This window comes from Chenopodium album, chromosome 23 (assembly GCF_948465745.1).
Source record: "Chenopodium album chromosome 23, dcCheAlbu1.1, whole genome shotgun sequence".
Taxonomy (NCBI): domain Eukaryota; kingdom Viridiplantae; phylum Streptophyta; class Magnoliopsida; order Caryophyllales; family Amaranthaceae; genus Chenopodium; species Chenopodium album.
The window spans coordinates 29267867-29282314 of NC_137856.1; the positions used below are offsets into that span (position 1 = coordinate 29267867).

The 14448-nt window shown below is 31.9% G+C and overlaps 1 protein-coding gene and 1 pseudogene across 1 annotated transcript; one reads left to right on the top strand and one right to left on the bottom strand.

Moving 5' to 3' along the window:
- The first annotated feature begins 1116 nt into the window (after nucleotides 1-1116).
- On the top strand, nucleotides 1117-4905 carry LOC145606642 (2-alkenal reductase (NADP(+)-dependent)-like). Its single transcript, XM_081662448.1, has 4 exons — nucleotides 1117-1389; nucleotides 2004-2181; nucleotides 2373-2622; nucleotides 4500-4905. The coding sequence occupies exons 1-4, from the start codon at nucleotides 1144-1146 to the stop codon at nucleotides 4876-4878; spliced, it is 1053 nt and encodes a 350-aa protein (XP_081518574.1). The 5' UTR covers nucleotides 1117-1143; the 3' UTR covers nucleotides 4879-4905.
- A 2451-nt stretch (nucleotides 4906-7356) lies between these two features.
- Nucleotides 7357-9030, bottom strand: LOC145608447 (flavonol sulfotransferase-like pseudogene; annotated as a pseudogene).
- Between the last annotated feature and the right edge of the window lie 5418 nt (nucleotides 9031-14448).

Sequence of the window (14448 nt, forward strand, 5' to 3'; positions counted from 1 at the left end):
ATTTCAACCAATTTGTTAGTGGAAAGCTAAACGTCGCCCTCAAATATCTAACTAACGCCCGCAAAATAAACTAAAATTACAAATTTACCCTTTTGTATCAAAAAATTACCCCCTCAATTTACCCCCCTCTTCATACCACCCACCACCACCACCACCTCCTCCACCTCCTCCTCCTCTTTTAACCACCAACTCCTTACCTTCGGTTTCAGATCTACACAGCCGCACTAATGACAAGTAAGGACAAACGGAAGTCAGTCGCCGATGGAGAAAATGTTTTTTTTAATTTATTTTCTGAATTCGCGGCAAACGCCTAGATTTTTCGCAAGTCCTAGCCTCAAACGCCTAGTTCTTGTGAACAACCGTGTGGTTGTATGAAAAATCTGGGCGTTTGAGGTGAAACACCTAGTTTTTTAAATACCCTAGGCTGAAATGCCTAGTTTTTTCGAATACCCTAGGCTGAAACGCCTAGTTTTTTAGAATATCCTAGGTTGAAACGCTATTCGAAAAAACTAGGCGTTTCGGCCTAGGGTATTCCAAAAAACTAGGCGTTTCCTGGGTTTCGATTTTTTAAAAAAAATTTATCGCGATGTACCGATTCCATACGGTTCGACGAGCCTTCTACGAGTGTCTAAGGTTGTGTTTCTTGTATTTCGTCGTTGTCCAAGAGATCTAATGAAATTGATTTTGCAAAATTTTAAAAATTTGTTTGATTTTGAAACTCACGGTAGTTGGGGTGGTTGTTCGATGAGCGTTGGTGGCCGTTGACCACTAGAGAGAACAGTAAAAAGTCTTGTGTACAGTAAAAGTGTGAAATTGAGGTAAAATTAATTATTTTTATAATCGTTATTATAAGGATAAATACGTTATTTTATTTTATTTTGCGGGCGTTAGTTAGATATTTGTGGGCGATATTTATAAAAATAAAAAAAAAGTAAAGGAGGGGTCATTGTCATTTATGTATACAAAGAGAATTAGTTTGAACACCCTTTGTTTTTTAAAGAAAAAATTATGAAAAGTAGTTTGAAGTTATGATAAAATTAAATTCAAAATAGGGATACAATTGGCCTATATATATTGATCAAAGGTAGAAAGACCAAATCTTGTTCAAAACACAAATTAAATTAATTAGCAAAACAAGAAATTATGGAGGAAGAAAATCATGAAGCAAGAAATAAGCAAGTAATATTGAAGAATTATGTAATCAAACGTTTTCCAAAAGAATCAGACATGGAAGTGAAGACTAATAAGATTGAGCTAAAACTTCCAGAATCGTGTTGTAACAATGATATACTTGTGAAGAATCTCTACATCTCTTGTGATCCTTACATTCGAAATCTTATCAACGACGACAACAACATGCCTGCTGCCCATAGGACTCTTGTTGGATCGGTATGTAACGTTTCACCATATATTGTTTGCCCATAGACTATCATCACTTACTATTGTTTTTCTTATTATTACCTTTCGAGTTTTTTTATTTTCTCGATTTTATTTTTTATTTTTTTTTCTTTGGTAAGGAATAATAGCCTGACCGAACTTCAACCCTCATAGTTTTTTTGATCTGATATTTACGAGTCAGACACTTTGAAAGTGAGGAGGAAGGGTAAGGGAGCCCCAATTCCCCACCCTCAAAGGTGAAAAGACCACTAGTGGGAATTGAACCATCAACCTTAAGGTTGGAAGCTACAATCTTTACTACTAGACCAAACTTAGCTTGGTTTAAATTTTAATATTATTGCTAGATGATTGATGCATGGTATCAGAGATCAACTAAAAGTTTCTCGATTGTATATGGCCACTTTGTCTATATGTTAAATATGTATACTTGTGAAAATTGAAAAGAGAGTCACTATTGGAGTGAAAAGAGTTTTATAGCGTGACATATTTACTTTGTATGGATCTCTAAGTGAGATTGTTCAAAGTTTTGTAGCGGACTTGTTTAATTGCTTTGTAGCTTTGTTAAAAAATTGTCGAGTAATTTGTTTGAAAAACACATATTGTAGCCTTTGACTGGATATGGAGTGGCCAAAGTATTGGAATCGAAGCACAACAACTACAAGAAAGGCGATCTAGTATGGGGAATTACAAGGTGGGAAGAATATAGTCTTCTTACATCACCTAACAACCTCTTTAAAATCCACCATGTTGATGTTCCTTTGTCCTACTACACTGGAATTCTTGGTAAGTTTTTATCTTGCTTCTATGTAAAATGCTAAGTACTCGATTAAATATAAGAGATAATATAGTCAAGTGTCGATTTACACTTCATCTTAATATGTTTTGTACATGTAATTAATCTTTATCACATACTACGTACTTCATACTAGCTTAGTAATTAGAATATTACTAATAGATTCATGTGAAAAATATAGGTATGCCTGGTATGACAGCTTATGCAGGGTTTTATGAAGTAGGATCTCCAAAGAAGGGAGATCGCGTATTCATTTCAGCAGCATCTGGTGCTGTTGGTCAACTAGTTGGCCAATTCGCTAAGTTAGCTGGTTGCTATGTTGTTGGTACTGCTAGCACCAATCAAAAGGTTCATCTTTTAAAGAATGATTTAGGTTTTGACGAGGCTTTCAATTACAAGGAAGAAAAAGACTTGGATGTTGCCTTGAAGAGGTTAGCATACATAAATATCATGCAATTCCTTATCTATCATAGAATAATAATGCTAAGTGCCTAAGTATAATGCTACACTTCCTCTTTCCATGATTAATGATAAAGTATAAATTATTAGGAAATTTGACAATTACCACCTTCTGTTATATCCATTTTAGCAATTACCACCTTCTATTTTTTTTTTTTTGAAAATTACCACCTTCTATTTTCAAAAACATCAAAATTTACCACCTTTTTGCCTCCCAACCAAGGCCAGCTAAGAGGCTGTGCAAACAGCCCCTCAGCACAGGGCCTCCAATTTGTTAGGGCCCCAAAATATGAGCCCAATTGATTTTTTTTTTCTTGAAAAAACGCTAATTATTCTAATCTTTCTCACCTCCATTATACCAGCAGTTTGTCAAGACCCATCCTCTAATCTCTCTTCCCATTAATATTGCAATTCCCAAAGGCATAAATGTTAAACCTTTCATATTCAATTCATTCATTTATCATTAACTGGGTTGTTTAAAATAAAAAAAATCCATCAAACACTCATCTTCTCCTCTCAACATTTTTCGTATAAATCAACAATGGAATTATATAATATTTTTGGTCATTGAACCATAATCTATGGAAGAAAACAATTTTGAATTATATACTACCTCCGTTTCATGTTTTTTGCAACTTTGCAATATTTTATATCTCACAAATAATGCCCAAAGTTGCAAAAAACATGAAACGGAGGTAGTAATATTTTTGGTCATTGAACCATAATCTATGGAAGAAAACAATTTTGTTTCTTCTCATTGAGTTTGTGTTTGACTTCTTATCTTCAATTTTTGGTAGTGGGGTAGTGGGCTGTTAGCTAGGTTATTGTTGATTTTTTTTTTTTAGCTATATATTAAAAAGGAGTACTAAAATATGTCTAGACATATTTTCCTCAAAAAAAATGTCTAGCCATACCAAACTGATCAAAGTTAAATGTGTTTTAATTTGGTCCTTTTTTTAATTAATTAGTTTTACTTACAGTATTAGTTTGAAGTTTTAGATTCAAAATCACCTTGTGACTCTATAATGTAATGCAATTTAGGTTTTTGGTACTTTACGGAATTAGAATTAGATTAATATGATTTTGAAATCAAAATTTTATTATTACGCCAAATTTTTAAAAATAGAACAGGGTCTCTAATTTGCTTAAGACGGTCCTGCTCCCAACTACCACATGACGTCATTTTGGGCTCATTCTTTCCCTTTCCTCCCTGTTTCCCTCCCATTTCTCTTCCATAACTTGATTCTTACCTTCTCATTCACTTATTTTCCCCCAAAAATTCAGAAACTAACTCTTCAATTCACTCCTCCAAATCATAATTGACGAACAATTATTGGTGGTTTGGGGAAAAAAAAGTGAAAGGGGAGATGAGAATCCAAATAGGAATGAGAAATGTGAGGGAAATAGTGAGGGAAGGGAAATAATGGGTCCAAAATGACGTCACGTGGTAGTTGGGGGGCAAGAAGGTGGTAACTTTTGATTTTTTTGAAAATAGAAGGTGGTAATTTTCAAAAAAAAATAAAAAAATAAAAGGTGGTAATTGCTAAAATGGACATAACAGAAGGTGGTAATTGTCAAAATTTCCAAATTATTATTATTATTATTATTATTATTATTATTATTATTATTATTATTATTATTATTTTTATATTTATTTATTTTATTTTTTTTTTTTTTTTTTTGGTAAGTATAAAGTTATAAATCAACAAAGAATTTGTATTCACTTCGGTTGTATTTATTAGTCACACATAGAGGTTGAGATGATAGAGATTTAAGAGATTTTCCTTACAAAATTTGATTAAAAAGGAGAAATTCTTAACCAACTTTGCTCCCTTCTAAAACCAATCAGGTATTTTCCAGAGGGTATAGACATCTACTACGAAAATGTAGGAGGGAAGATGCTTGATGCAGTCCTCCTTAACATGAGACTCCATGGTAGAATCGTCGTTTGCGGGATGATTTCACAGTATAATCTAGAGCAATCTGATGGTGTTCACAACTTGAGTGTGATCGTGAGCAAACGAATTCGAATGCAAGGATTTGTAGTTTCCGATTTCTATCACCTTTATCCCAAGTACCTTGAGATGATCCTTCCTCTTATCAAGGCAGGCAAGATTTCATATGTGGAAGACATTGCTCAAGGTCTAGAGGCTTCTCCTGGAGCTTTAATTGGTCTTTTCACTAGTCGTAATGTTGGGAAACAAGTTATTGCAGTTGCTCGTGAGTGACTATTAATTTCAGATGAAGGGAGTATATCCTTTGATATTTGGAGGTGAATAAAATTTACTCCGTACTATATATCTTTGAAAATATATTCTTCGTGCTAAATTGAAAAATATGTGTTCGTTATGTTTTCTTGGTGCCGCTTAGGTCGGTAAAAAATCATGTATCAATAAAAACAAGCCTTTAAAGTTTAAACGTGGGGAATGTTGAAGGAAAAATTGAGGTTAAAACAATGTCTTTTTTTTTTTTATTATCGTAACATGCTGGGAGGAATTCCGTCCCAAATCACGATTAATGAACCTTAGATATCTTTAATTATAAAAATTCTAGTATGGTTACTCTCACTTCTAGTATGGCTATACTTAATTATGATTGGTTGATTTTAGCTTTTTCTTACAATCTTGGTTAAACCTTATATTTAGAATTTTCCATTATAATTTTTAATTTTTTTTTTCATTTTTTCAAAAATTAATTTTTTATTTTTCAAAAATTAATTTTTTATTTTTCAAAAATCCTTTTTTAATTTTTAAAATTATTTAATTAAAATAAGTTATTAATTAAATCCAAAATAAGAAAAAATTAAATAAATCAAAATTAAAAAATTGTTCTTCAACGTTCTTCAAGGTTCCTCATCCATGGATGAAATTAACCACCATTATGGCATTCATTGTCCCACAAATACACTCTCACATCAATGAAAATTGAAAATATGCATCGATCTACATATTATATGTGAAGTTTGAGTTCATTCGAAATTTAGATTCATGTGTGAATCTGGGATTCTTTTTACCTAATTATATACTTCCTCCGTTCTATTAATATTGCAACAATGGACGCACTATTCATTACTCTTGTTTGACCATATAATATGATTTAGACGTTAAGCAAAATATAGTCATGTGGGATCTTGTTGGATTCGTCGCATAAAATACTTTCACGATATCAACTTTTTATAAAATGTGCTTTGGGATGCGTAATTTCCTCCTTGTTGCAATATTAATAGAACGGAGGAAGTATTAAATTTATTACAAACATTTTAATTAACATTAAGTAATTGATGTTCATTTTAATAACAAACTACTAATGGGGCGAATAATAGATACAAATATACTGAGCTATAAATCTTATGCGTCATATACATATAATCTAGCAAATAATATAAAAATCTAATGAAGTTTAATAGAGATTTTGATTTAATTTCAAATTAATATAAAAATCTTAGCACATATATACAACAGATAAGTAATGGCCTGGGATTTTTGTGTTTAATCCTTTTGACTTTACTTGCTTTCTCTTAAGAAAATAAAGAAAAAGAAATGCAACATAATCTAAAGTAGAAATATAATTTTGGCAAAATGTCCAATATTATATATAGATGTTCGCAAAAAACAATAAACTCCAGTTAACAAGTAATGACCAAAGTATACATAGGTGAATGCCTAAAACACAAACATATTACGAAAATCACAATTTGTTTTATGGATCAAACGAACTAGTGTGCGAAAAAAAATTGCAACATCTTTCTCTCCTCCTTGTTCATTCAGAATATCTATAGAGGGAGGATTTGGATTCACGCATTTAACAAAGCTTTTTTAATCAAATGAAAGTCAAATGCATTCAACAAAGCTAATTGAGTCAAATGAAAGTCAAACACATTCAAACAAAGCTTTTTGAATCAAATGAAAGTCAAATGCATTCAGCAAAGCTAATTTCGTCAAATGAAAGTCAAACACATTCAAACAAGGCTTTTTGAATCAGTAGAAAGTCAAATGCAATCAACAACGCTAATTGAATCAAATCAAAGTCAAATGCATTCAACAGAACTAATTGAATCAAATGAAAGTCAAACACATTCAAACAAAGCTTTTTGAATCAAATGAAAGTCAAATGCATTCAACAAAGCTATTTGAGTCAATTGAAAGTCAAGCACATTCAAAAAAGCTTTTAAAATTTAATGAAAATCAGACACATTTAAACAAAGATTTTTGAATCAAATGAAAGTCAAATTCATTCAACAAAGCTAATTGAGTCAAATGAAAGTTAAACACTTTCAAACAAAGCTTTTTGAATCAAATGAAAGTCAAAGGCATTCAACAAAGCTAAATGAGTCAAATGAAAATCAAACACATTCAACAAAGCTTTTAGAATCAAATGAAAGTCAAATGCATTCAACAAAGCTAATTGAATCAAATGAAAGTCAAACACATTCAAACAAAGCTAATAATACCAACCAAATTCAATAGTTATAAGTTTTGTTTTAGCATTTAAAGTATTCACGTGGCTAAATATTTTAAATGGCTTTTAAGGTGTCTTAAATTATCTGTCAGTTTAGGTGTTTCAAATAAATAAAAACGGATAGAGTATATTGTAAACATTAACAAAACTCAATTTGTAAATAGTTGCAAGATTTCATCAAAGAAAAACAAAATGATACAGAAGGAATACTCAACCATAACATTTTTGCTCAACAATATTGAGCAAACTTTTTTGCATTTTAAAATTATTTATTTAACTTTATTACTTATGCCTATTAAAAAACAAAATAGGTTAACCCATTAAGCTAGGTTCAACCTAACCCGGCAGGGTGATCCAATACAACCAAATTTACTTAATTACTCCGGTTCTCAATGGATGGCCCAACCAGCCAAGTAGACTTTACTCCAAGGTGGACCACTCAATCTTGGCCCGTCTTGAATGACCCCCCGACCCGTGACTCGAAACCATTGATCTGAAAATAACCCAAATTAACCCGACCCGACTCGAAATGGAGTTGATCCGAACTGATCCCATGCCCGAAATGACCCGACCTGAATTGTCTGAACCAGAAATTGACCCGAAGATTGGTCATAAAAATTTACCCGACCCGAACTTGACCCAACATGAACTTAACGTGAAATGATGACCCGAATTTTACCTGAAACCCGAATTGAACCGACGTAATCCGAATATTTGGTGACCCGAAATTAACCCGACCCGAATTGACTTATTGATCCGAATGACCCGTTTGCCAGGTCTTAAACCATATTGAATGTTAAACCAGTACCCTCAAATTTTTCGTGCATGAGGTTATTCATCCTTTCTACCATTGAAGGTGTTAAATGATTAGTCCAATCCCCAACTTCCCCCTTCCTAAAGTAGCTACTTTTCTCAAAGAACTTGTTAATAAACCCATTTTTGTTACCGTCTAATTCTCTTAGATTATTAATACTACACATCTCTATTATATCTTCTATTACACCTTCACTTTCTTCTTTTATAGAAAATGGTACACCTACAAACTCTGCCAACCTCTTCACATAAAGCTTCGGATCCTCCTTCAAATCCTCGTACTTGAAAAATAATACCTTATCAGGCCGTTCTAAACTCTGCTTCCAGTATCCAACCGCGTGTTCAAAAAATGGCCCATCTGGCATCCTCCCGGCATAAAAATCCTTAAAATAGTCCTCCATACTAACTTGAAGATCTTCATCACCTTCCCTTTTTCTCAACATTTTTGTTAAGAAGTAATAGAAAGAAACAAGCGTGTCCAAGGGATTTCGACTAATGTACAAAACCCGACACCCCGAAGCCATGATAGACTCGGGGAGAAGAGTGTAATGCAAGTGGGTGCTTAAAAGCCTCGGCGAAGGATGCTCATCTAGATGTTGAGGCCGAGGATGCTCCACAACATTTTCATAAACATTAAACTCTAGGCGACGTACAAGTTCATGCGGATGATGTTTGAGCAAAGGGCTTTGATCTTTAGGGTAATGAAAACGATTAACAACTGAAAAAAGTAAAGATTGTAACCAAGTGGTGCCGGTTTTAGGGAAGCTAGCTATGATAAGATCGGTGTTTTGAGGTCGAAAGTTTCGCTGAAACATAAGGGTACCCTTTAGGAGGTTTGCTATTTTGGGTAGCCAAAAACCCTTATAGTTTACTAGTTCAAGTTTTTTACTCAGAATAGTTACCTTAGGAAGGCTTTGAATAAGTTGTTGAACTTCTTGCTCACTCACTTGTTGAATTTCCTCATTCCCTTGATTTTCACTCATTTTGGTAGATCTTTTGTTTGATATATGAAAAAAGGATTATATAGTATAAGTAGTTTTTATTTTTTTGGCAAATATTGAGTAGTATAGTTGATGAAGATATATAGGAGCAATGTACTAAGTACTACGTTGGGAAGTGAACAGAGTACCACTAGCTGCCATTAACTAGAGTACCACTTTTCCAAAAGGTTTATGCCCACTGCCAACGTAGTGTACTATTGTAGAATCACTAGTAGTCATTTATTCCTATAGCATTGTTTCAAAAAAAAAAAAAAATTATTCCTATAGCATAAGAGGTAGTGGCTAGGAGTTTGGTAGGGTAGTCATCCTTAACTTTTGCTTGGCTAATTAAGAAAGTTAAAAAAAAAATATTCAGAATTATAAAATACTATCTCCGTTTTTATTTAGTTGACACGTTTTGACTGTAGCACTGTTCACACACCTCCCTTTGACCGCGCGTGTTTTGTGCTTTATACGTAATGAAAAATATAGTCATGTGGGATCTTGTTAGATTCGTCACGTTATACACTTTCAAAATATCAACTTTTCATAATTTTTGCTTATCGATAATTACAGATATTAATGATTGAATAAGTGGATTGGCAAACGTGACTAAAGAAACGTGTCAACTAAAAAGAAACATATGAAGTATAATTTTTGAAAATAATAATACTTCACAAATTAGAAAAATGAATTTTAATTAAAACATGCCTTGAAAACCCAATGATTAAGGGGACCAAATCCGCTCCACCAGTGTAATATCATATGTAAAAGGTATTCAATAATTGATGCGATTTTGGCCGTAAACTTACGCTACTGATCTTACATTATTTTTTGTAGTGTAGTGTTGCATTTCATTGTTAAAATTTTATAAAAACTTTTAGCTTTTGAAATGGGGATCCAAAATATTTTTTAAATATTGAGCTAGATCGACAATAATGTGTTAACATGGAATTAACATACGTAAACCATAGAAAATCTAAGATGAGTTCTATTCTATTGAATTTGACTAACTTGAACTTATATGGAGTTATTGTTTTGAATATACCTTACGTATGTAGCTTTACAATCTATTAATTAATCAAAATTTAATTTATCAATATTATGTGTAGATAAATAATACACATGTAATGACATTAATCCCTTGTTTCATCAGTTTGTTAGGTGAATTTAGGTTATATATGTTCAATTCATTTGATCAGATTTGAATTATTTTGATTTAATTTATCAAATATGCATGTATTAATCTAATTTTCAGAATTCATTAAATTTTGATTTTATTTATACACGAATATATGAAATAAAAATTGATCAAATAAAATGCTATTAGATTTGTATTAATATGAACTTTCCAAATAAAAATCTGTATAATTCTCTTTTTAATTATTACAAAACTAAAGATATTATAATATATTTAAAAATATAAATAAACGCAAATAGAAATATGAGAACCGAATGATATAATCATTTATGATAAAAGCAAATATCTTTATTATATTAGTAAGCTAATATTATTGAAAGTGATTTGCACAATAGAACTTATATGGGAGTTTAATTTATCCCAAAAAAAAAAAAAAAAAAAAAAAAAAAAAAAAATTGCCTTAACGAACTGATGAACTTATTTTGTCTCTACCTCTATAGTTTAAAAATTTAACTTAAGTCTAAGCAACTAATTGTAATGAAAAACATAATTGATTGAAAATTCTAGAGTAGTCATCCTTAACTTTTGATTGGCTAATTAAGAAAGTAAATATAATTTCATAATTATAAATATAATTTTTGAAAATAAAAAGGAAAAATTGCGAAAAATAATACAACATTTGGCCGGTTTTTTTATATTAATACAACCTTTGAATTAATTTTTACTAATACAACCTTTGAGGGGGTGTCAATTTTAAACAAGACATAACCTGTTGGTAACTTGTTTTTGTAGGTCACCATGACACGTGTCATTGTTTTATTGGTTTTGTCAATTTAATTAATTAATTATTAATTTATTATTATTATTATTAACAAAATTATAAAAAAAAAAAAAAACCCACCCACCCCCTCCCCCACTTTGCAGCCACCTCCTCCGCAGTCCCACACGCAGTACTCCCAGCGCTGGTGCCCAGCTTCCCCACCGCCGTCGGCCGACCTACCCTCTCCCTTTCCCTTTTACCCTATCATGCTACCCCTGCCAGCGAAACCCCCATCACCCCATCGCGCAACCAACTCCGCCACAACCAGAACCACACCTTCAGCAGCACACGCAACAACACCACCAATTCACACCTCTGCAGCCCGCATTCACCGATTCTCAACCAACAACCAAAAGTTCGACCACCAGCAGCAATTGTAAACACCATTACCCTGCCCACTTCATCTACTGCAGCCACCGCACCAACAAACTCCCCTGCTCTTCAAACACTACTCGAATTCGAACATCCCCACATATCCCCACTCCAATTCGAACAACCAAACACATCAAACGCTCCAAATTGAACAGCAGCGGCCGCGAGATGCTCCAATTCCATTGATTCAAATATCCAAGGGTCGTGATTTCTTGATTCTTGTTGATGTTGGTGTTGATTGATGGCGATAAACGACGATGATGCGGTGGGGGACGAGTTGGGCGCCGGGGAGGGTTGCGTGTGGGGAAGGGGGAGAGGAGGTGGCTGTGTGGCGAGGGAAGTGGTGGCTGCGTGGTAGAAAAATGGTGGGTGGGTGGTTTTTTATTATTTGTTAAAAATTTTAATCTAATGACATAAAAAAAAATTGTATCACAAATTAAAATTCTGAAATTAATTACATATTAATTTTTTTAAAAAATATAATTTTAGACCAATTACATTATGACACGTGTCCTGGGTAACCGGTTTTAAAGGTTACAAGTTTTTTGTCTTGTTTAAAATTGACACCTCTAAAAGGTTGTATTATTAAAAATTAATCCAAATGTTGTATTATTTTCCGCAATTTTTCCAAATAAAAATAATTCATAAATTACAAAAACGAATTTAGATTAAACTTACCTTGAAAAGTCTATGATTACATAACAAAGTATATCCAATCAAATTATGCCACATAATAAAGTTTGTGGTATTCACTTTTCAAAAGGCTACTGTAAAATTTTCACACAAAAAAAAGACCTCACTCTCTCTCCTCTTCAATTAAAATAACATCCATTATATTAAACTTCACAAATTGAATAGACAAAAATTAGGATCTTTTACCAAAATGGCTAGTTTGACAAAAGTATTTACCAAAACGGCTAATTATAAAATTTAATTCCCAAACTAGCTAATTTATTAATTTGGAAGGAATTTATCTATTTCTTATTTCTTTTGAACCAATTTTTTTTAATTTGGTTTATTTTATTTCCTTAAAGATTTTTTTAGGTTGGAAAATTTAAGTAGTATACAAAATTACAAAGAACGTAAACAGTCTCAGACTCGCAGATCCCTAAAAAAAAAAAAAAAAAAATTAAAAGCCCTCATTTTTCATCTTGATCATATCAGTCACGAAAAATTTGGAATTTCAAGTATTATTGTTCTATCAAGATTACCGCAAATTTATACGTCGATAAGGGATTTTAATGTATTGTTCATCTTTTTCATATCTATTAATTTAATTGTATACTCTTTGTTTATGTCGACTAGTATGAATATCTTTTTTTGTTTAATGTGTTAAACTTACATATATCTATTTCTATCTTTATGTGTTAAAAAAAATAGTTGTATTTTTTTTTCTTTTGTTGATTGGAAGTTTGGATCATTTTTTTGGAGTGGTTGTTTATGTTGTGCAACTTTTTTAAAATTTGAGAATTGCTGCATATATATTATGTTGATTGTTATTGTTTGAATTAACGGGATATCTTAAACTATGGCATTAGAATTTTAATAAAACCAACATTTTTTATATATAAAAAAAACTAATTCATCATTTTAAATAAATTCAAAAAAAAATATAAAGTGAACCGAACAGGCTCAAAGGTATATAAAAAAAATAATATCCTTTCAAATCATTAAATTTAGCTAGTTTGGGAATTAAATTTAATAATTAGCCGTTTGGGTAAATACTTTTGTCAAAATAGCCATTTTGGTAAAAGATCCCAAAAATAACAAGAAAATAGAAGTACTACGTTTGAATTAATACATTTAATTTAGGAAATTTTGACTTTTACCACCAAAAAATAAAAAAATGTTTTTACCACCAAAACTTCTACAACTTTTATTTTACCACTAAATAAAAAATTAAAAATTGATTTTTATCATCTGTCGTCAAAAACCTAACATAATTTTTTAAATTCTTCAATTTTCAAGTCAAACACATGTTCTATAGGGGTTTTGGGGGGCATTTTAGTCCGTTAGATCCAATTTGAGGTCACAATGGACAAAAAATGATCCGAAATGCCTCGTTTTGCGTGTTTGAAAATACCTCGATTGGTGTAAACACGCAAAACTAGGCATTTCCAATCATTTTTTGTCAATTCTTACCTCAAATTGGTCCCAAAGAATTAAAATGCCCCATAAACCTATGAAGAATATCTTTTGCGCACGGAATTCAAAAAAGTTCTTTTTAAAACCGTTAGATTTAACAGTTTTCTGGACGTTAGGTGGCAAAAACAATTTTTAGAAATCTTTTTTTGGTGGTATAATAAAAGTTTTAGAAGTTTGGTGGTAAAAAACAATTTTTTGATTTTTTTTGGTGGTAAAAGTCAAAATTTCCTTTGATCTATGAGCTCTAAAATAATCAACAAGTCAAATATTTCAATTGTTAAGGTAAAGACCCATTTACATTATTGGAGAGAGAAAAAGAATAGAATGATCATGCAACAATGGTGGCATCTTTATCTCAAAAAATTTCAAGTAGTTGTATGAAATTGAAACTTTTTGTCACTGATATTTTTGCTCCATTAATCTTCATAACAAGATACTTCAATTGATAATGGCGAGTAAAAATTTAAGATGAAGATCGAAAATTTAAGATGCATATGTACAGATTAGTGCAAAATTGTTTCCATTTATATGTATAGGTAAGATGACTAGCTCTAGTAGTTCATCAATTAATAATGGTGTTTGATAATTTTGGAAAAAAAAAATAAAATGATCTAGTGATAAGATCAAGAGGAGAGAGAGTGAGGACTGAGGATAGAGGAGAGATTGAGGTCTTTGCTAATTTCATTTCAGCAGAGGACAGAGGTGGTATGGAGGAGAGAGGAAAGAAAGTGGGGTCTTTCTTGGGAGGAGAAAAAGTGTGGGTAAAATTGTCAATTAACAATACAAAACCTACCTAAAATAGAACTGTGTCAACAAAAAAAAAACCTTCCAAAAAGGAATACGTGCCAACTAAAAAAACGGAGAAAGTATGTGGTCGATAGACAAAAGGTCAACCCATTACTCACTCATTTTTGTTAAATGAAACCTCCTCCTTTTTCCAGCATTAACCGAGCGTTTCAGCATTGACTAATGACCACATTATCTTCTCTACTTACATCCAAGTAAGTTTATATTTGCACTCCCTCCTTTTATTTTAGTAAAACTCTAACACCAGTGCATAGCAACTTAG

Bases quoted from the DNA above. Each gene is read 5' to 3' on its own strand.
- LOC145606642 (XM_081662448.1), top strand. From the start codon at position 1,144: ATGGAGGAAGAAAATCATGAAGCAAGAAATAAGCAAGTAATATTGAAG. The intron at 2,182-2,372 runs GTAAGTTTTTAT...TGAAAAATATAG, and splicing joins CTACTACACTGGAATTCTTG to GTATGCCTGGTATGACAGCT. The intron at 2,623-4,499 runs GTTAGCATACAT...AAAACCAATCAG, and splicing joins TTGGATGTTGCCTTGAAGAG to GTATTTTCCAGAGGGTATAG.